Genomic DNA, 21,428 nt, shown 5'->3' with positions numbered 1-21,428 from the left:
TGAAATTGCTCTATAACATTTGACAAAAACTGTTATTAACAGTTAACTGATTCACTTATTTTAGTGTCGATATATTGCATTGGCATCCGATAACTCATCAGTAAGCCGCTAACATCTGTTTTTTTCTTCTTCCTTCTAATCGCATTGGATCTCTTTGCATAACAACCGAACGCTGAAATTGAATTCTAATTAAATCAATTAAAATGTCAAAAGCGGCGGGTAAATTAAAATCACTAAAAAAGACAGTGGAACGAGTGACGCATACGACGAAACTAAGAACAAATATACCTGCCGGCATGGCAGCAGCGGGCCCACCGTTGGGTCCCATGTTAGGCCAGGTGGGTAAAAAATTAAACTATGCGTAGCATGTGAATAATAAAAGTATTTTGACAGCGTGCCATCAATATAGCCGCTTTTTGCAAAGACTTCAATACGAAAACAGCGGAAATGAAGGAGGGCGTACCCCTGCCATGTCGGATCTCAATGAACAGTGATCGCAGCTACGACTTGGTCATACATCATCCACCTGCAACATTTTTTCTTAAGCAAGCCGCGGGTATCCAGCGGGGAACAATGACACCTGGTCATGAGGTGGCCGGAAAGATTACCCTAAAGCATTTGTATGAAATTGCGGCAATCAAGATACAAGATCCGCCTAATGCGCTGCTTACCATGCAGGTAAGTTGAACCCAAATAATAAAATCTTTTTTACAAATTTTTACTTTATCAGCAAATGTGTGAAATGCTCATTAGCATTGCACGGACATGCGGCATCAAAGTGGTGCGTGATCTGGATCCCACGGAATATGCCCAATTTCTGGAGGAGCGCAAAGTTATTGTCGAGGACCAGCGACGCGAGCTGCAGGAAAAACGCGAAGCTAAGATGTTGCGAACGGGCTAAATATACAATATGAAAAACATTTTTAAATTGTTAATATACATTTATAACTAAGAAATCTATTCTATGCTAATTCTCTTGCGATCCTTGGCGGCGTTCTTTTTGCGTCGTTTCTCAAGATGCTTGTTCAGCTTTCCGCTATCTTTCAAATGCTCGAATTGAGCAACCAAATCTCTGGCTCGCCTTTCCTCTGCAATGGAAATTTTAAATACCTGGGGTCAATTATAATGTGTCCTTAACTTACTCTTGGTCACATAGTGCGGCTGGCGACCCTCTTCGTGTGCTTTTTGTATCTCTTGGCGCTCCTTCTTTAATAAGTTTTGCTTGATATGCCACTTTTTGTCCTCCACGTTTTTATTAAAGAGCCTTTGCATGGTGTGTTTGATTTTCTGTTTTTCCTCGTCATCCTGCACATTGTCCAGCTGTTGTTTCAGCTGTCCCACTTCTTTGTCGCGTATTTTCGTGATGAATTTGTAGTTTTGCTTGAATGTATCAATGTTATAGGTGCCCGAACTTTCATCGAAACGTGGATCTCGAAGCACGTCCCCTTTTTTACGCTCCACACGCAGCTCCGCGCCCAAAAAGGGCACCTGTCGCTTTGCACCTATTTCCCTAGGTCGATTCTTGTTCAAGCGTTTGAGTTCTAATTTTGTTTTTGGCTGCTTGTCTTTGACTCTTTTGTTGCCTAGCACCGCCTCTTTGTAGACCTTTGCGCCCAGCTCTTCCTTGAGCTGCATTATCTCTTCAAAGGTCATGCTCTTTAGATCCTCGCGAATCGCACCCTGGGGATGGGCGACAAAAAAATTAAATGAGTTTGGCATATTACACCAATAAAATTACCTGTGTCTCGTCCTCGCTGCTCGCATCGTGGTCTGATGCTACCGAGGACTCGCTTGAAGACGCCATTATCAACTGCGAATACAGCTAAAATTACAATTTTAAATAAATTTCACGTGCTTTGTTGTTATTAGGCTCATAGAGACGAGTCGTGCGCTATATCGATAAGTTAGAACTAAACAAAACTGTCGATAGATTCATGTTTAACATATGGTAATGCTTATTTCTTGCCAGCTCGTTAGTTTAGTGATCTGGCAGCGCAGCGCATTTCAAATCATCCAATTGGATTAAATGGCGCCATACTACAACTTTTGAAAGTAATTAATGAGTAGATTTATGAAGGGTGTTAAGATCAAAGAAGTCAACATGAACTTTCAACAGTTGGTCGCATGCTGTTCTCTCATTAAATGCTTTACTTACTTCACGTGCACAAAAACATTGACCTAACTCTCGTCATATAAACGTAAACATCAGTAAAATCCTGGGGGGTAGTTTTAATGGAAACCATAAGTTGGCTATCTAGCTACACATGCCCACAGTTTTGATGGCCAAGGCTTGGGGCTCTTACTCTCGCGACTTGTTTACATTGCATTTGTCAGCCAGTCTAATGTGGGCTGGGTCAGTCGTCGACCCGCTGAAAGACAGCTTAGACTAAAGCATTTAACGGCCATGTGACTTTTAGCCATCATGTCAGGAGTATGTTGTACGTGGCACGCGTGCGTTTAAATTCATATCGAAAGTCATTCACAGGGCCGAATCTTAAGCAAGAGGGGGCCCAAAAGGGACCACAGCCAGCAATGCAAACACGTTTTATAGGAAGATTTCAATGGTTTTCCTGGTCAAATCAAATCAAAATCGCTATATGGCGAGACGAGGTAGGAAGCTTAGAAATATAATATATCTACGGGATCAGGAATTTTTAATTCAAAAATAAATAAATGATTAAATACATAACACCAATAATATGCATCGAACAAATAAATATTATGTATCGGCAATTTAACTGACATTCTGTTTAAGCACATTGCTTGGCTTCCAAGTCAAAGTATTCGGTTTCAGCGGGCGAACACGGAGACGACCAACGTCCATTCACCAATTACTCGCGTTTATGTATCGCCCCATTTGCTGCGTTGTCCTTAATTTCTTAAAAAGCGTTTAAACATCTAATGAAAGCATTTGGCTTGCGATTTTTACTGTTCGTCAATTTAGTTGCGTTTGGAGCTTCGCTGCGTGCGGTTCGTTTAGAAGTTGAGCGGCTCTCTTGGCCTTGTTAGTAGCTGCGACTAGCGGTTGCATAGTTACCAGTCGCTTGAGGAAGGACTTTGTCGATGATGTGATCATGGCCAAAATAATATCAACGATTAAGGCCATTCTAACGCGCATTATATTCAGCGCCCACAGCCTGCTGGCCATTTGGCAGGTGACCACGTTCAAGAAGGACATCATCTATTGGACGCTATGTGGGCCACTGCTGCTGCTGCTGCTGGAGGGCATCTTCACCATCATGATCAAGAAGACGCAGGAATGGCGCTGGTAAGTCCGCAGATCCTGTGAGCTATGCATATTGAGGCAATCGCGTATATGGCATTGATTGTGGCAATGTAAACAATAATCGGCTGGGGTTGACGTCATGTTCGGGGCTTTGATTTTCAATTAAAAGTGAAATCATGTGTTTAATGTGTGTGTGCCCGTGGCAAGCAACCACCCTCGCGAGCAGCTCATAGTGACCACGACGACCGCGACGACCACTCCTCCAGGCAACCACCCACGCGCCGTCGTAGTAAAAACTTTAATGGAATTTCACGATAGTGGGCGGTCATTGCCAAACGCACCAGGTTCTTAGTTAGTGTCTTTTGCTAGTTGTTTACCTTTTGGCGCGGGGGGCGCATCACTTTGACTGTTGCTGTTTCTGTTTGTTTTCTCTCTACATGCCCCTCTGCTGTCTCCTGCAGGTTCTGCCCCTCGGTTTTTCTGTATCTGAGCAGCATTGTGCCGGCCATTTGGCTACTCGAACTGGATAAGATTGAGCGGCGCCTGCAGCTGATGAATGCCTCGCTAGTCAATGCAAATGCCAGCAATGCCATCAATGACAGCAGCCTCGCCGGCACCACCACCACCACCACCAGCACCAGCCACACCACCAGCACAAACAGCAGCGCCATCGCGCCAGTGGCTGATCTGCTGGATGATGCTGGTATCACTTTGCCCGTCATAAGCCCCGACACTTGGACGACGCTCATTGAACAGTTTCTCATGCTAATCCTGATTGTCGGCCGCTGGCTGCTGCCCAAGGGAGACTTAACACGCGACCAGCTCAGCCAGCTGCTGTTGGTCTACATTGGCACGGCTGCAGATATCATTGAGTTTTTTGACTCCTACAAAGATGATTCCATAGCACGCATTGGATTTTTGGTCTTTCTCACATTGGGCATTTGGTCCTGGAGTCTCATGCAGTTTACCATTGTGCTGTCGGCCACAAGGGGCAGGCGACCGCGAGGCAGTGGCTCTCATCACAAGGAGGAGTAAGTGGAATATATTAACTATCATCTACTATCCAACAAATTATAATATTCCATCTGTTGCAGCCAGACGGACTGCTGCCAGAACTGCTGTTGTGGCATCGATGTCTGGGGTACAGTACAAATATATTGTTATATAATATAGATATAGATAGTAGATATACAAATGTATATGCATTAACTTTCCACAGGCATAGTGCTGAACGTTATTCTGCAGGATGCGCCGTTTCTCACATTTCGTCTATTGATTATATTTCAATACAAGATAATCAACTACATGAACGTGTTTTTTACATGTGAGTTATCAAAGACAAATTAATTGGAAAGGATTGGTTACAGCTGACATATTTCAGGCAAGAACTCCTTGGTCATTATACTACAATTGTACCGCCTGTATGTGGTCAATGCGGAGTTCTGGAAGAGTCGACGCGAGAGTCGCATGGCCAAGGCGCGTCAGTATCAGTCGCGTCGGCGGGTTCACGATGCGGACCAGAACAGCATCTATATGATATCCAATGAGCGTGGCGGGGAAGTCAAAAAGAAGATTAAGAAGTGAGTACTCAAATAAGGGAAATTCCTCAATAAACTATGTTCACTTTTATTTTCTTCAAACCAGAGCCAAGGATAGAGACTTCGTTGAACCAGAAGCCAGCTACAGCAAAAAGAAGCGCGACAAAAAGGGCAAGTGAGTAAAAATATCTTATGTCAGCTTAAATTACATGAAGTATACTGCATTTTACGCAGAAAAAAACGTAAACGCAAGGATACGGGCTACTCCACTGCCAGCTCACAGAATCTGTACTCCACCAAGGTTGGTAACAAGGACAAAAAGGGCAAGAAATCAAAGCGCATCTGCAGCAGCTCGCCCAGCGACTGCGATCCCATGAATATTAAAAAACAGAAACGAGCCAAAAATGCGGAAAAGGCTGATAAAAAGTAGGTGACAAGCAGCACTTGCCAAATACTTTCTCATTTCATAAATATATTTTTTTAGAAAATCCAGAAAAATTGAGGCAGTCATTGAGGAATCAAGCAGCTCCACCAGCAGCAGCTCGGACTCCAGCAACTCCACATTGCCCAGCTATGAGGTTATAGATGAGAAGAAGTCGCGACGCCGCAAACATGGCCACAGCAGCGACTCCAGCTCCAGCTCCAGCAGCTCGGACTCGTCCTCATCATCGTCGTGAGCTGGGCGGAGTACATTTGGACTAACGGCATTTTAGCGCGCACTCCGTTAAAAGCAACGTTGGGGAAACAAACTTTTTGGTGACAGCCAAAAGTACATTTGGCTGCGACACTGGTCGAATTAGACCCATGTGTCGCATTTTTTGGTAGATAACCCATTGTGAGGTTAATTAATTTGTCAGAAACATATATTTTCATATGTTTGCATATATATGCTAAAAAAATACTCAAATTTAAGCTAATAAAATGGCGCCTTGATTTTCAAACAAGTTGGCAGCATCGAATTGTCAGCTCTCTTAGCTTTTTATTGTGTTCGCTTTTTTCGGCTGCGCAAAAGCTGGAGCCCATTGAGTAATAAAGAGAGCTGGAGCGTAGCAGCGGCTTGCCGCAGACACAGCTGCTAGCTTCTATAGCGTAAAACTTTTGTTGACACTCACCCACACTACACAAACATGTGAGAGCTTGTGCTTGTGTGTGTGTGTAACAACGTGTATCTGAGCACCAGCAGAGATTCGTATGTGGCTTTTGTAATAACAAATAGTTGCTGTTGAGCGTTCGAGCGCTGTGGACGCGTTGTTGTCATCGGTTACGCTGCGGAAAAAGCTTTTGCTGCTCGCCAAGTTTAAGTCTAGTGTGAGTGTGCCCTATTGTCGTACCCACTGCGTAGTATATATATAAACATATGTACATACATATACGCTTGTTCTAGTGTATGTAAGTTTTATAAAGTGTGCTGGCAAAAAATCTTATTAATATCTTACGAGAGCGCTCTATCTCGTTTCCTCTCACACAAAACACAATAATAAAGAAAATGTACACATTAACAACATCAACGTCGCGTGCTTTTCGCTGCTTGTTGCTATCGGGCTACAACACCAAAGATAAATAAACAAACAAATATGATTACATTTATTGTACTCAATAGTTGAAAAATCAGAAGCTGATAAAATTTCAATGATAAACAAGCAGGTGTGATAACTAAATTGAACCCTGCACAAATCAAAACAACTTAATTTCGGAAGTAGTGTTATAAATGTGTATGTATATGAATTCATTAACAGCTGAAAATTGATTGGGTGAACGGCGCTTGAACCGCAATCGAACCAATTTATTGTGCGTGTATGTGTATGTGCATATGTATGTATGTGTGTATTTACAATGCACTGCAAGTCAATTGAGCAGGCTGCGTGCACGCCATCAGGCACAAAAGAACTGTTGGCTGTTCTACTCAGCTGCCCCGCACTGTGGCAGAAAATAGTCGCATAGACTTATCCACCTGCTCGGGAGGCAAACAAAGCCAACAACAACAAAATATATGTGCATGTATATTTACATACAGTCGGTCTCCGACCGATAATTATTTCATTCCTTTTGCTTCTGCTTGGCGCTTTGGTTACGCTCAACACGTTTGCTGAAGGTTATGGCGTATTCCTCCAGCCTACCTCAACTCCACCCACGCCCGCTGCTCTCGCGTGCCGGCCGTGCCCCAACCAGCCAAAAAGCATAAACAACCACCTGCCGCCGCCCTGCTAAAGAATTTTCCAGCACACTCTGTGAAGCTCTTTGCTCTCTTAACTGTTTGCCGGTTGAGTTGGCTGATGTTGTAATAAATTAATACAAATGGATTTGGGCTTTGTTTTGTTTATTTACTAGTGCCAGCTGTTAGATTTGTCAGCTAAACAATTCACTTACCGTATGCACACGCTAAATACTTGCTATATGTATATACAATGATATCATAACAGTTAACCAATTTAATCATGCCACCCATCACATGACTAAACCAGCTTCATTCAAATTCGGACACGGTTCTTTAGTGGTTCAAGGCTCTGCAAGCTTTGCTTCTGTTCCTCATAGCAGCGCAATCAAAAAATAAAAATAAAGAACACAAAATGTTAATGATAGTTTTATAATGTGGCCTGATGTTGTCTATATCGACTGATAAATATGTATGCTGAGAGATACACGCTTCTGTGTGCATTAACATATTTCATTGCTGGCAGGTTTTGCATAACTTGTTTGAGATTTCTTGCTAGTCAATTTCTATGTAAAAGAAACTCAAAAGCTAAATGGTTCTAAATTTTTAAATACTCATTATATTATAAATTTATTATTAAACATAAAATAACGGTAATAAATTAAATTATATGCTATACACATATATATTTTCGCAGTTTCTGTTTAATAATTTATGGTAATTATGTCTATAGTTTTATATATATTTATATTAACTAATAATCACTCATAAATTGACCAAGTAATGAAAGTTCTCACCAAAATGGTGTTCCCCCAGTTTTTCTCAACTTTTCACATGTACATATTCCTGTATTTTGTTTTGTGGGAGAAGGAGAGATGGGGAGATGGGGAGACGGGGAGAAAAGGGAGGAATAGAGAGAGACAAAGAGAGATGGAGGGATAGAAAGATAGAAAGATAGATAGATAGATAGATGATAGATAGATAGATGGATAGATAGAAAGATAATAAATAGATATGTAGAAAGACCCGGAATGCTTGAGAGCTAATTAAAGTCAGCATGTAAATCGAATTGAAAACAATGTATGTTATTTTTGATCAAATTAAAAAAAAAATATTGAATAGATTGCTCATTCAGAGAAAACAAGTCCAGCAAGCAAACATTCTCTTTATGAGAATCGCATAGTGGGGTGACATTTAGAAAAGTGTTTTATCATGTTTGATGCGCAGCTTGAGATTTTAACAAAGTGAAGTAAACTTGGTTTGTGTATGAGAAAGCATTCTCACATACATATACACATTAATTCATTGATGCATCAATAATTGATCAACATATTTAAAAGAAATAAGTTTCATTTGATTTCCAAAACAATTTGTTAAAATACTTTCTAGAATCAAATTATGTAAATCAAAAATTTTTACTTAAATTCATTAAAATTGCATTGTACGGAGATATTAAAATCACCGTTTTACCTTTCCTGTCCTGTCCTTGGAAAAATGTATATGGTTTTTAACTTTGCAATGGCGTTTTCTACATACATATGCGGTTTGAATTCCAAAAGCAGTATTAGCGTACACTTGCACAACATCAGGTAACTAAATACTGCAAAAAAATTCAACTTTCTGGCTGTTGCGGTGTGTGCTGCACCTTGATTAACAATCAGTAAATCAGCTAATCAGTTGGGTCGAACAATTGTATATGTAAAGATGATTTATGTATCAAAAGATGGCAACACACGTGTTCTCAATTTCTCATTTGGAATTTAAATGAATCATATCAAATTTCTACACTTAAGCCAATTTAGTTTTTTCGTTCTCTCAAATAAATGCCATTAATTCTCTGTTTTGATGACTCGTACTAAAATAACAAAAGCCTAATTTATTTTATTATATGTATAGATATTATATAATTACCATTGCTCTCGCGTCTCACATGTATTACTTTTAAGTAGCTTATTTAATACTTTTGATGTTTCCATTTCTTAATGCACTGCTTACCCTTAAATGGCCAATATATAGGAGACTGCCTTGAATTCGACCTTTGTTACAATATGGTAAATAAAAATAAACACAGCTGCTTAATGCTGTTTTCGTGTCTCAAGTTTAAATACACAGATGTTGGGTATTTATACCATTTAGTATTTTGATTTTTGAATTTAAAGAGCATCGTAAATTCAGCTTTAAGTCCGGACCTATCTTCTCGTAGCAAATCACTTGAAATGAATTAAATCGATTGAATTCGAATTGAAAATCTCTGTTAAGCCCATTGAGTTTTGCACATGAAATATATATTTGTATTTATGATGGCTGCAAAGCAAATTTGCTTTTAGTATTTATTGAACCATGGTTACAGTCGATTGATCGCTTCTTTATTGCAAACATTGTTGAGCTACACATGAAAACACAATTTGATTTGTTTAACGCCCTTATCAACTAGCTGCTGTCAGTCGGCCAGTAGTTATCTTGGCCAAACTCAAGTGTGTTATCATTAGTTGTTATTGCTGTTGTTCAGCTAATCTATGCTACAATCCATCATCATATCATTAGAAACAATAACATAATAACATATTAGTATAATAAGAATTTCAGCACACTGGATAGTCATGAGTTCAATCAAATTAGTCAACTGCCTAAAAACTGTGGCACAGTGCATTTAACAAATTCAAGCATTATTATTTCATATATTCCACACATGTTAGTCAAATTGTCTGTGTCAATTGAAGCGTATGAATAAACTATACTGATATGCATATTAAGTACATTTCTCTGGCGCTTAGATTCAGAATCGATTTGGTTCCAGTTTATTGCACACTTGACGCCTGCTGTCGCGTGGGCGTCAATGTCCGGGGCTGACTGAAGGCAGGTGAGCTTGTCGGCCATTCTAGCATGCAATCGCATATATACACACAATACAATATAGTACAATTGGGGGCTCACGTGGCTGCCACATGCGCCAATTCAATTACAATGTTATACGGCTTGATGTTTGCCTTTCGTGTCGCCTTGCCACTCAATTTCCAGTTAATAAATGCTCGGACGCTCAGCTTTTTGTTGGCCAACGAGTCAGCTTTTGCAAAAATTTCATTGAAAACAATCTGTTAACATAAAAAATGAAAACCAACGCAAAAAATTCGACGGAGGCAGCGCCTTCATACATTTATTTGTTTAATTGTCTGCGAGTGCAGTTGCCTGGTGTCCATATTACGCCGTATTTTGTGATAAAAGACAGCAATAATAAAATGCGACTGCAACTGCGACAAACTTTTGATAAAGCGGACGTTGCGTAGCCCAGCTGCTCAGCTGTACAAAGTACACATTGCGTATGAGTAATAATGTAATATATACGCCCCGTCAAATAACCAGAACAAAGTTGAAGTAGAGCATCACCCCTATCGATCTTTCATCCCGAAAGCTTACATCTGCTGCAATTCATAATATTTATTTATTCATATATTCATTTTTATAATGTATATATATATATATAAATATATATTCTGATATTCAATCCTTAGTCAGCGACATCTGCAAATTATAAAAACATATTTCTTAATTAGTTCAGTGCTTGTTGTTGAATTTTGATGATATATTTGGACACGCTTAGATATACTCAGCTAATGATCCGTAGTATTTATTATATGGGCTCAAAGTACACTCAACTGGCACACAATGGGAAATTCTCAACGACTGGCTTTGGATATTTATTCAGACCACGAGCTCAATTGTAGGTCGAAGCATTGCTTATCAGTCTGCATAAGCTTGTGATTGCCAGCAAGTAGGGAAATCGAATTCATTACAAATAGGGTTTATCAGCCTGCTTATCGGGCCAAGTCATAAAGTAAAGCCATGCACTTGAGCTGGCCGATAATTGTCTACATTTTATTTCAAGTCCCCTAGGATTATCTATTGTCAACGTTCACAGACCCCAAATTAGATAACACAAATTGGTGTACATCTAGCCCAGTTGGCTATAACAAAGATTACTCCTTTCTTTATTTCTGTGCACAATGATAAAGGCAAAGTTCATTTAAACCAATCAATGACAAGCTTGGTAATTAATTAAAGTTCAACCCGCCAAACAGAAAAGTTGATGCCTCAAGCCACCTGTGCCAATCGACAAAATTAGAAAAAGTAGAAGTAGAAACCAAAAGAGCTTAAGAAGCACGACTATTAAATACCCTGTGCACACATAAGTAAAAACTTGTGTTCTCTATACTTTGCGGTTGGTTGCATGACGAAACATGCTTGCGGTGGGGCAAACACACCTGACAAACGCCTCATTAACGAAGGCATATGAACAGATACCACATAACTTATTGCAATAGTAGTGCTTACATAAAAATATAATATTGGATGCATGTATATCTGCCATTATCAAGACTAAAAGTACTTAGAATTGAACATGGATCGATTCTCGTTTAATCAAGCTTTTTGTATCTGCTGTGGATAAACCGCACTTGATTAATTCTCTTCTTGAGAAATCGCCGTTTTGTCCCTTTATTATTTTATCATCATCATTAATTTATTTAATGGTTAATGAAGTTTATTTATAACATTGCTAAAACGAAATTAATAATATTCATAATAAATTAAATTAAAAAAATAAAAACAAAACTTATCTAGATACGGGCAACGTGGCTACAGGGTATCAAGACTTAATCAGCAAATGGCTACAGAAAGACATTTCCCAATTAGGCAGCACAAACATTTCGCCAGAAGCGATTCACAGCAATCGCGGACAGCGATAAGAACAAATGAAAGCTTTTATGGCTTATCGCCGCCTTTAATTGTTTATTTATAAGGCACATGGGAAACTATGCCAGGTATATGATTAAAATTTGACTGCACTTGACTCTGCTGCACCGCAGCAAGTACTCGAAGCGCACCATATAAAGTACTCAGTACTCGATACTTGACTGAATGACACTCTGAGCAGTTCTTGGTCGAGTGTGTTTGTGGACGCAGACACTCGAACGTGGTGCGCATTAGCCTCAGTTGGGCCTCGTCCGGCTGCAGGTGCCGGGCGCAGTTCTACTTTGATTTGCATTGTGCGCGGTTCACCCGAGTCCCCAAGAGGAACAAGTCGTGTAAGTCGAGCTGTTCAGTCGGTGTAACTTAAATACGGCTTCACTTCTAAGCATTCATTGTCATTGTTAATCAGCTGAGTTATTGCGGTGCTGCTCAACTGCTCAATGTTGCCCCTTGTAATTATATTCTGAATGGAAATGCAAATTTCTTATTGTGGCTTGCTAAAATGTACAGTTATTGCCGCCCGTCGTGGAATATTTATAATGCTATAAATAGCTATAAAAAAAAAACAGTTGCACTGCATAGGCAAGGTCCATTGTGCTAGGCCTTGCGGCCGATGCATGCCACACGCTTGCAAGCAACAAGCTTTGCCCTTTTTTCCATCATGACATGCAACGACCCTCAACTTGAACCTTTTCACTTCGCTGCTGTGGCATGCGGCATAACAACCAATGCAACACGCTGCAGTTGACGTCTGTTGCTGGTTATCTAATGGGATTGCAGCAAAGAAAATACCATATAGTATATAATGGGCCACAGTTGGTGTTAGTGATATTCCTGCATATTTACCGTTAGCCACAATATCACGTTGCATTATTTACATCAGAGTTGTGCGTGTGTCGTGCTTTATTACGTGACACGAGACGGCAAAAGAAGAGATCCATAAATTTTAATAAATTAAATTTTTATTATTTATTTACAAATTGATTAATCATTGTAATTCTTCTGAGAATATTAGCATAACATTTATTAAGTTAGGTTCCAAAGGAAACAACTCATGATTTATATTATAATTGTTTAATGTAATTCTATTCCCCATTTCGTATACATTGGTGAGTCAAATGAAATACTTTCAGATTCTTGTATTATGTACATTTAGTGATTCGTGCTCGTGTTATGCCATCACTGCAAGTATCTAACGTCGAGCAACCTGATCATAGTATGTCATAGTTTTTTCTGGAAAAAGAAAAGTCTGTTTACAAACATTTAGTGCAAATTCCATAACACAGCAACGAAATATAACGTGAAAAGTTAGTAAGCAGGTGGAAGCTCGCTTTACCAGTTTTTCTTAGTCTGCATATTTGTGGCTGTCCATCAAGTCGTATACGTGATTTGATGCGACGTCACACTGGGCTAGTTCGTATATATTTTGAGACTGGCAAATAGAAATTGTTTTTTCGTTTTTAATGGTAAGCAAAAACAGAAGACAAACTAGTGCAAATTATTCTATCTATTTAAATGAGTGCACTGGCAATGACATTGACATTTGTGGCATTCCCATCCCCATTAATGCTCGGCCAACTGTGTGCATATGATTAACAGTCAAATTCAATTTATTTGGTTGCAGTTTAGTGCGCAGCTCTCGACCGGCAACATGTTGAATCTGTGCTAATTGGCAGCCAGCCAGAGGTACAGACCGAGGTAGAGGCAAGCTAACAGGAAGAGCAGAAAGAAAAAGCAAGATCAATATGTTCACTCAGACCGAAACCTATGACAAATGTAGTGCAGTAGCCAGCGCTCAATTAAATGTAAATGAAAGTAACAACGCAGACCTTCAAGACAACAGCAACAGCAACAGCTCATTACTGCACTCAATCGATGAGCATTACGTTTGTGACATAGCCATGATGAGCATTGCCGAGGAAGTTGGCCAGATGACGGCCCAAGCTCTGCTGTCAAGCACAGATCAGCCGCTCGTGAGCACAATCAGCAATGGCAACGAGCTGGAAATTGATCGCCGGGAGGAGGAGCAGGCGATAAGCCAGCTGGTGCGCTCGTCCAGCGGCGGCGCGCTAATGGAACCGTAAGCACCCGTTAATATCCAGTGTAGGCTCACCTGGCAACTATTTATCCTTTAAGGGGCAGCCACAACAGCGGCAGCATGCGTGTTGTCCTGGGGATACTGGTGCGTCTAGTGCTGCCTCTGGCGAATGGTGTCGCCCGCGGCATCAAGGGCATTCGGGATGTACGCGTGCTACGGGTGCTGCAGAATCTGGCCTCCAGTCGCCAGGCGCTGACCAATCTGGTGGCCTTCGCCGCGAACACCATATCGCTGAATTTATCCTCCGTTCAGGGTAAGTCCCTGCTGTGCACTGTCTAGTCCCATTTGTGTCATCATGCTCGTACTGAAATTCACAGCTTTTTATATCAAATGCTTATCGCTCTATCCACAATCTCTTCCATTGACAGTTTCCAATCGTCTGGGGCCTTTGCTCAATTTGCTCAAGTTGCGCAAGTCCCAAGATGGCTTGGAAAGTCTGCCCGATACGTTGAGCACACGTACACCGACCACGCCCATAACGCCCACAACGTCCACACCGCCGACAACGCCCACAACGCCCAGCACACCGTTGCAGGGACCGCCAACTTACAGTCTTCAGAGCTCAAGCGCCAGCTGTTGCACCCTTAATATACTTGCCGCACCGCCGGCAGGCACACCCATACGCGCGGACATTGTGCTTGTGCATGGTCTGCACGGTTCGTTGATAAACACATGGCGACAGGGCCTTTGGCAAAACGAGCGCCATCCGGTGGAGTTCGACCGACCGCCCCGGCCACCTGTGCGTCCACCCAAGCGTCCACGCCATTCACGCAGCGCCGGCATACATCCTGCGCCGCGAGAGAAACGCGCCAAGTTTGCCTCCTGCAATCGTCTCCTGGACACAGATGCAACGTTTGATGACGCTGCCTGGCAGCGGGCAACGCTGCAACAGACAACTGAGCCACAGGCGTTCAGTGCTTCCGACAATGATGACGATGCCGAAGAGTGAGTACAAATTTAATACTGCCATTGCATTCACTAATCAAACGATTCGCCCACAGTTACGCGTATGTTTGTGGCGAGCCAGAGGATATACAAATCTGTGAGGGCATCGAGTACAGCTTCCCAACATTCCGTCTGCGCATGCACGACAACAGCCATCTGCTGCAGGTCGAGCTGGAGTCCATGCTGCAGGCCGAAGGCAATAAGAGTCCCAACATGGGCAGCGCAACACAGGCCTCCGCGCCGCGCAAGACGGCCAGCAAAAGCAAAAAGAAACCTTCTGCCAATGATCCGAACTACTCCAACTGCTGGCCCGGCGACTGGCTGCCGCTGGATTGCCCGGGTGTAAGAGTCATAGCTGTCAACTATACAACTGACCAGTATCTGTGGCGTCCGCTTTGGAAGACCAAGGAGCCACGCTCCAGCCTCATTCAGCGCTCGCGCGAAATGGCCGAGCTGCTTATGCAGCATCGCGTTGGCCACGGTCATCCCATCATTTACGTAGGCCACTCCAAGGGCGGCCTCTTCATCAAGCAGCTAATTGTGGATGCCTGGGAGAGCGGGCGTCCAGCTATGCGACCACTCTGGCGATCCGCACGCGGCTGTTTCTTCTACTCGGTGCCGCATCGCGGCTCCCATTTGGCCTCCATTAAGGCGCCGCTGCTGACGCGCTCTGTGGAGCTGCTGGAGATAGAAAAGAGTATGACGTGACTACGTTGTATTATTTCAGTTATATGCAGTATAAACTCTCCTTATAGATAACAAATATCTGCTGGATCTGCATCGGCGGTTTGCGGGTCTCTATCACTTGGGTCATCTGAAGATCGAGGTATTCAGTTTTGTGGAGACAGCTCTGACGCTCATGTCGGTGCTGTATTTACGCATTGTGGGCGTAGATTCAGCCGGTAAGCTGCAGTTTATTGCCTAACTAATCAAATATAGTTTAATCAACCCTACTTTAACATTAACAGATCCGGGTTTTGGTGAAGTGTGCGGCATTCGGCTGGATCATCGCGAGATCTGCAAGCCGCGCAGCCGGGAATGCATTCTGTACAAGGAACTTGTGAAAATGATAAGAAAGGTGTGCTGAGCGCCCTTCAATTAGTCTAGAATATCTAGAGGACCTCAATGAATTGGAATCGATATGTGAATAGGCTTACAGCTAAAAGTTGACCGATATTTATGCGTACCTAAAATATATAAGGAGCGCCGTTTTTCATATTATGGTGCATAGCAGTGTTTTTTTATGTTTGTTTTTTGTTTTTTTTTGTTTTGTTTAAATTTATAATTGAGCGCAATCAGAATTACCTTGATTTTAATATTTGATTTTTGTTTTTTTGGAATTCATAATGGTTGAAATACAGAGTTTAGTTCACGTTTATTTTGGTATTCCTTTTAAGTATCCTCCCATCGCAGTCTCGGCAAAAATATATCAAAAATCTAAACTCCCTAGCATAGTGAAAGGTTAGTTTTAAGCATTTAGTTTTAGTTTTTGTTCATTTTTCAGACACACTCATTAAGATGCGTTCAAGCATGCCATTTAGCACCTACTATATATGTATGTAGGATATGAGAACTCTTGCGATTTTGTATTGTGATCATTCGTTCAGTTATTTGTGATCATTTGAATAATATTGTACAGGTATTTAGCCCATACCACAGCCCATAGAAAGCTATATGTTTAGATGTATAATTGAAAAATGTTAATACTTGTTAATGAACACCGCTGTTAAACGTTACCAACGAATTCATTTCGTGGCTACTTTTATGATATTGCCCATTTGATATTTTATACAAACCTGTAAAGTACTGAGAACTACTAAAGATTTACGACTAAGCCAATTATAGTGTATATACTTATTTAAATATACGTTTAACGTTTATTTTGAATAAAAATGCATATTGTAGCATATGTTTTGTCATCATAACTTAGTTTTAATATGTGTTTTATTTCCTTTTTTTTTTTTTTGCTTTTCAATAGTTAAGGTTGCTTTTCTAGCGTACTTCATCTGTTTCACGTACATAAATCATCGTTACATAATATTAGACTCTGTAGCCGCGCTAATTGCTGGTTGGTATGTCAAATTACTTGCACCGAAAACTTTAACACAATTCTACATATATATATATATAGTATGTATATATATATAGCTTAGTCTCTAAATACAGTACAATAATATTTCTGTAGCATATACAATGTATATAAATTACATAAAAAATACATTAGATTTCTTTTAGTTTATATCTTTCGATCGATTTCTGTTCAGCTTTTAAGCAATTTAGCAATAAACATGTTACAGACGGGGGGAAAACAACTAAGTATATATGTTTATAATTTAGTTAAAGTTTAATTTCCACTCTACTAATGAGGTATACAGAATGAGGACTTAAAACCCAAACTAAAATTACGTACGAAACATGCTTAGTTAAAATAATGATTAGGATCAGCATTACAAAAAGAGTTAAGAACAAAATTTGCTTACAATTTAAATGGACTCTTCATATATTGATTGGTTTGTTTTTAGCCAAAACCTATGCAAAAGTCGCAATTCGCATTTTCATGCATTTTCATCGAATAACTCATTTCATTTTTGTTTTATTGTTTTCGCGCTTAAATAATTTAAACATTTATCACATCCACTTACACAGCGATCACAATCGCAGTTATTATTATTTTTCTCTTAATTTCTCTTTCTTACCAATTTCTTTCTCCTTTATATTTTGTTGTTTAATAAGTATTTCTTAAAAGCTAATTTTATATATTGTTTTAATTACATAAATCTTTTGCCTTTTGCTGCATAATATATATAGATTTTTTTTAAATTTAACTTTTGTTTAAAATTTTCTTTCTTTTTCTTTAGGAATTTCGAGTTCAGTTACGGAATATTTGTTATGTATGAATTGAATGCGATTTTTTTGCGTTCATCAAAAATTATTTTTTTTTAGAATTTCTATTTACTGAGCTTGCAATAATTTTTGTTTATCTATTTTAATTTTATATATTTTGATGGAACACCTGGAAAACTTTATATGAGCTAAGACTATTTTCTATCAGTTGATTCCAAATGCAGTTGAAATGGAAATTCTGTGGCTTATTTTAATATGAACACAAATCAGATTGGTTAATAATATTGGCTGCGTATTATGGTCTGTGTGTGTGTGTGTATGTGCTTCAAGACGGTATTTGCAGTAAGCTTGTTAGCTTGTTTTTTATTTTAATTTGTTTTTATAAAGAAGCACATATACCATTCAGTAAGCCGCATATTTAAATTTATTTACTGTCTATATGCATTCTAATTTTCATTGGAAAGGTACTATTGTTTGTAATTTTTGTTAAGTTTTGTTTGGTTGGTTTTAAGTTCACGGGTTCGTTTAGGTTTTATATATGTGTGTTATTGCACTTAGGTCTAAATACGTATACAGTTACAGTTATTAAACGCATTCTTCTATTATTGAACGGTACATACATATATTGTTTATTTGAATTTGCGTATTTTATTTAACGTTTTCTCTCTAATTGGTTTTTTGGGTTTCATTCAATTATAATATTTTATGCATGTTACTATTTTATATGTCTATGAAAATGGAATGTCTCTCTGTAGGTGTGTGTGTGTGTGTGAGTTTATCTATATAATTCATAACAATTTTTGCATCTCGTTTTGAACATTGAACACCAATTCACAACAAACTATCATAGATGAGCCAATTTTAAATGCTGCTCTCAATGTCAAATACTTCTTATATTAATTGCAATGCTCGTAGGAATAGAATATTTAATGTTCTGTGCGTGTGTGTGTGTGTAGATGTGGGGGTGTGTGTGTGAGTGTATTTGTGTGACATAGCTAGAGGTTTTGTTGTTTGTACAAACTAGGTACAGTCGGTAATTGGGATAGACTCGTACAATACGGCTGCGGTACATTTGAAATGCGTGTTAGGCATAAACAAAAGGTCTGTTTAATTAAAATTGAAATGCAATATGCGTGTTTATTTATGTTTTGGTGCTGGAAATGAGCGCTTAACAAAATGCAAAATGAATATAATCAGGTACATTTGATATATCGGTTAAACAAAAATTAAAAATAAAAAGAAAATATACAAACAAAACACAAAATGCAGCAATTAAAATGCGAAAATTATATATTAAGCTTAAATATTTATGCAAATAAATATTTGCAGTAAATCGATATGAACACTTGTGACTATTGTGGTTGCATGTTGTGTGTGTGTGTGTGTGTGAGCTGGGCTATTGCATTTGAGGTTTTTGGCTATGTTTGTTTGTAATTGAATATTACGTCAGTTTGATTAATTCATATGATTTTAAATATACTACAAATAATAATATATTTATAATTATTATTATGAGCCTCAATAAACGAAAGAAAACAAACAAAAACTAAACATGTAAAAAATGTGCTTAAAATTAGTGTAAATATGTGTTAATGTATGTATGTATATGTGTATATAAATATGCTGCTTATTTCCTCATATTCTTGTATACTCATATTCTCAGATAGTTCATGTTCGGTTCTCGAAGCTAAATACATTTATAAAATGTACTTCATATAACTAGGCATATACTTATGTATCCTTATGCTCAACTAATGCAAATGTATAGGGATCCCACAATGTTTGGAATGTTTCGAGCTGCGAATGTGTCTGTGTGTATGTGTCCATGTGTGTGTGTGTGTGTGCTTCTGTGTTTGTGTTGTAGTAGCTTCATGGAATACTTTTACTTGGCGAGGCGACGACAACAATGGCAACAACTCAGACTCAGACTCAGCCATTTGGATCAACTTGGGTACGACGATGCAGAGCCGTGGACGCTGGCCACGCCTGTTTGGCCATTGCCGTCGTCTTTTTGCTTTTAACGCCCACAGATTGCGTCTGTGGCCCGTTGGCAGGAACTATGGATGAATGCGGATGCTGTAGCTGCGGCGGCGGCGGCTGCTGCTGCTGTTCGCGATCCTTTAGCTGGACAACAGCTGGCTTCTTTTTGCTGCCACTGCTGCTGCTGCTGTTGCTACTGTTGTTGTTGTTGCTGTATTGGCTTTTAGTTGGCATTTGCTTTGTCATGTCGGCGGGCAGCTTGAAGCCATTGGTGAGACTAACACCCGCGTACTCGTGCTCCGACGTTGGCGTCAGCGTCGCCGCCGACTCCTCTTCGGCCAGCAGGCAGATGCCATCATTGGAATTCGAGTGTCGCGCGAAATTTGTATGGAATTGCTTTTTGCTGGCGCTGCTGCTGCTGCTGGCGCTGCTGCTGCTCAGGCTGCCGCTGCGTCGGCTGCTCACATTGCCCAGGCCCGGCACTGTGGCCACCAGCGGCAGCGAGTTGGGCGGCACAACTACCTCCAGGCCACCATCGCTGTTCTTGGAGGAACTTTGCTTGTGATTGGCATTGGAGCTGGAGTTGCTGTTGCCGGCTGCCTGCATGGCCACTGTGTTGGGCGGCGTATGGCGATAGGGTATGAAGAAGGCCTTGGCCTCCTGGAGCATGGCATCCTGCACGGTTTTGCGCTCCGGCGAATTGGCGCAGAGGGGCAACTGTGACAGATTGTGCACGCCCGCAATGCTCAGCTCCAGCTGTGCCTCCTGCTCCGCACGCCGCGTCATCGGACCGTTTCCATTGCCATTGGGCAACGTTGCGCCGGCAGTCGCTGTGCTCGTCTGATACTCCAGCGTGTGCTCTGGCAGCAGCTCGATGTGATAGCGGGAGCGTGGTATCAGCGTTTGCATCTCGTGACAGTCCTGCTGCAGTGTGCTGCCGCTCAGCCCGCCAGCGCTGTCGCCGGGCATGCCCGAGGCACTGCTCAGATTGCCGAAATTGATGTCCGTCGGCGTGGTCAAGTGCGTGGGGCCCTGGGCGCGTGCCTTAAACCGGCGTCTCTGAAATATGATGAACAGCGCAAAGCAAAAAACGCAAAGAGTGGACAGCAGCGAGCCGATGGCGATGCCGCTGTAAACCTCATGATTCGAGTTGTTTTCCACCGTTTCTAAAATATGATGATGATGATTGACCAGGTCAAAGAACATGGGCGCTCCGACGCCCGTTTCACCAACAACGCGCACGGCCACATGAATCTTGTCCGTTTCCGAAACGTTGGGAAACTGCAAAATCGAAATGTGATTTATGTGAGAAAGTTTCCAAAGAGCATTCAGATTAAATGCTGTAAATGTCGGCTAGGTGCTAAGATAGGTGCTTAAAAAAAAGACAAGTTTGGATGTGCCTTTATAATGCTCATACTTTATCAAGAAGTTTTTTTTATTTTTAATATTGAAAATCATAAAAGAAATTTTGACTCCACCCAAAATTAAGCATAACACAAGAAATTTCTCATGGCAGAAAATATTTTTAAAAATATTAAATTCAATAACGAGGCTGCAGTCGAAAGTGCCCGACTAGGGATACCCTGAACCATCTTCTATCAACACCAAGTGCAGCTTGAGCATCGCATTCGTTTGCTTAATCAAAAAAGTTAAAAATTAAAATAAAAATTAAAGTTCTCAATCTCGAACCCCATTCAACCTCGCCACCGTCTCATAATCCACAACCAATAAATGGGATAACGACAGTATTTCGCACGACATATCTACGTCGGTCTAAAAACGCGCGAAATTATGTCGTTTTCAAGCGTCATATCTCCGCGTCATATCTATGCCGCCTAAAGGAAATAATTCCGCCATGATCAGCGGAGAAGTATGTGCTTTTAGATCGGCGGAGCTATG

The 21,428-nt window shown here is 40.5% G+C and overlaps 5 protein-coding genes across 10 annotated transcripts in view; 3 read left to right on the top strand and 2 right to left on the bottom strand.

The window, feature by feature from the left end:
* The first annotated feature begins 136 nt into the window (after positions 1–136).
* mRpL11 (mitochondrial ribosomal protein L11) lies at positions 137–960 on the top strand. Its single transcript, XM_064693602.1, has 3 exons — positions 137–338; positions 394–678; positions 731–960. Exons 1-3 carry the CDS (start codon positions 204–206, stop codon positions 899–901), a joined length of 591 nt encoding a protein of 196 aa, XP_064549672.1. The 5' UTR covers positions 137–203; the 3' UTR covers positions 902–960.
* On the bottom strand, positions 905–1,898 carry LOC135436118 (ribosomal RNA processing protein 36 homolog). The gene is made up of 3 exons (XM_064693601.1): positions 1,739–1,898; positions 1,143–1,680; positions 905–1,088 (listed from the first exon to the last, which is right to left on the bottom strand). The coding sequence occupies exons 1-3, from the start codon at positions 1,802–1,804 to the stop codon at positions 958–960; spliced, it is 735 nt and encodes a 244-aa protein (XP_064549671.1). The 5' UTR covers positions 1,805–1,898; the 3' UTR covers positions 905–957.
* A 1,176-nt stretch (positions 1,899–3,074) lies between these two features.
* On the top strand, positions 3,075–5,708 carry LOC135436431 (transmembrane protein 26). The gene is made up of 8 exons (XM_064694030.1): positions 3,075–3,268; positions 3,688–4,257; positions 4,321–4,367; positions 4,446–4,550; positions 4,608–4,806; positions 4,871–4,939; positions 4,999–5,190; positions 5,249–5,708. Exons 1-8 carry the CDS (start codon positions 3,075–3,077, stop codon positions 5,439–5,441), a joined length of 1,569 nt encoding a protein of 522 aa, XP_064550100.1. The 3' UTR covers positions 5,442–5,708.
* A 220-nt stretch (positions 5,709–5,928) lies between these two features.
* LOC135435897 (uncharacterized) lies at positions 5,929–15,938 on the top strand. Of its 4 annotated transcripts, none has more exons than XM_064693147.1 (7): positions 5,929–6,072; positions 13,287–13,742; positions 13,799–14,013; positions 14,129–14,705; positions 14,762–15,402; positions 15,461–15,607; positions 15,674–15,938. In XM_064693147.1, exons 2-7 carry the CDS (start codon positions 13,408–13,410, stop codon positions 15,790–15,792), a joined length of 2,034 nt encoding a protein of 677 aa, XP_064549217.1. In that variant the 5' UTR covers positions 5,929–6,072; positions 13,287–13,407; the 3' UTR covers positions 15,793–15,938. The 4 variants fall into 4 exon arrangements, with proteins under 4 accessions (XP_064549217.1, XP_064549213.1, XP_064549215.1 ...); XM_064693143.1 differs by having other exon boundaries at positions 14,078–14,705; XM_064693145.1 differs by having other exon boundaries at positions 6,051–6,072; positions 13,292–13,742; positions 14,078–14,705.
* A 693-nt stretch (positions 15,939–16,631) lies between these two features.
* Positions 16,632–21,428, bottom strand: part of plum — a 60,335-nt gene continuing 55,538 nt past the window's right edge. For all 3 annotated transcript variants that reach the window (XM_064693140.1, XM_064693142.1, XM_064693141.1), the window contains exon 12: positions 16,632–20,810. In XM_064693140.1, coding sequence (XP_064549210.1) covers positions 19,479–20,810 — 1,332 coding nt within the window. In that variant the 3' untranslated portion in view covers positions 16,632–19,478. The remainder of the gene's footprint in view (positions 20,811–21,428) is intronic.

The sequence above is a fragment of the Drosophila montana genome, unplaced genomic scaffold (assembly GCF_035044405.1).
Source record: "Drosophila montana isolate Dmon_TW-CO22-7 unplaced genomic scaffold, ASM3504440v1 contig_3733_1, whole genome shotgun sequence".
NCBI classification, from domain to species: Eukaryota; Metazoa; Arthropoda; class Insecta; order Diptera; family Drosophilidae; genus Drosophila; species Drosophila montana.
Note: the sequence above shows the minus strand (reverse complement) of the source record. Positions and strands in the feature narration are given on the sequence as shown.

Coding starts and splice junctions, on each gene's coding strand:
- LOC135435897 (XM_064693143.1), top strand. CDS start 13,408: ATGTTCACTCAGACCGAAACCTATGACAAATGTAGTGCAGTAGCCAGC. Junction 13,743..13,798: donor GGCGGCGCGCTAATGGAACC/GTAAGCACCCGT, acceptor TTATCCTTTAAG/GGGCAGCCACAACAGCGGCA. Junction 14,706..14,761: donor AATGATGACGATGCCGAAGA/GTGAGTACAAAT, acceptor ATTCGCCCACAG/TTACGCGTATGTTTGTGGCG.
- LOC135436431 (XM_064694030.1), top strand. CDS start 3,075: ATGGCCAAAATAATATCAACGATTAAGGCCATTCTAACGCGCATTATA. Junction 3,269..3,687: donor AAGACGCAGGAATGGCGCTG/GTAAGTCCGCAG, acceptor TGTCTCCTGCAG/GTTCTGCCCCTCGGTTTTTC. Junction 4,258..4,320: donor GGCTCTCATCACAAGGAGGA/GTAAGTGGAATA, acceptor CATCTGTTGCAG/CCAGACGGACTGCTGCCAGA.
- mRpL11 (XM_064693602.1), top strand. CDS start 204: ATGTCAAAAGCGGCGGGTAAATTAAAATCACTAAAAAAGACAGTGGAA. Junction 339..393: donor TGGGTCCCATGTTAGGCCAG/GTGGGTAAAAAA, acceptor GTATTTTGACAG/CGTGCCATCAATATAGCCGC. Junction 679..730: donor ATGCGCTGCTTACCATGCAG/GTAAGTTGAACC, acceptor TTACTTTATCAG/CAAATGTGTGAAATGCTCAT.
- LOC135436118 (XM_064693601.1), bottom strand. CDS start 1,804: ATGGCGTCTTCAAGCGAGTCCTCGGTAGCATCAGACCACGATGCGAGC. Junction 1,681..1,738: donor GCAGCGAGGACGAGACACAG/GTAATTTTATTG, acceptor GCCCATCCCCAG/GGTGCGATTCGCGAGGATCT. Junction 1,089..1,142: donor GCCGCACTATGTGACCAAGA/GTAAGTTAAGGA, acceptor TTTCCATTGCAG/AGGAAAGGCGAGCCAGAGAT.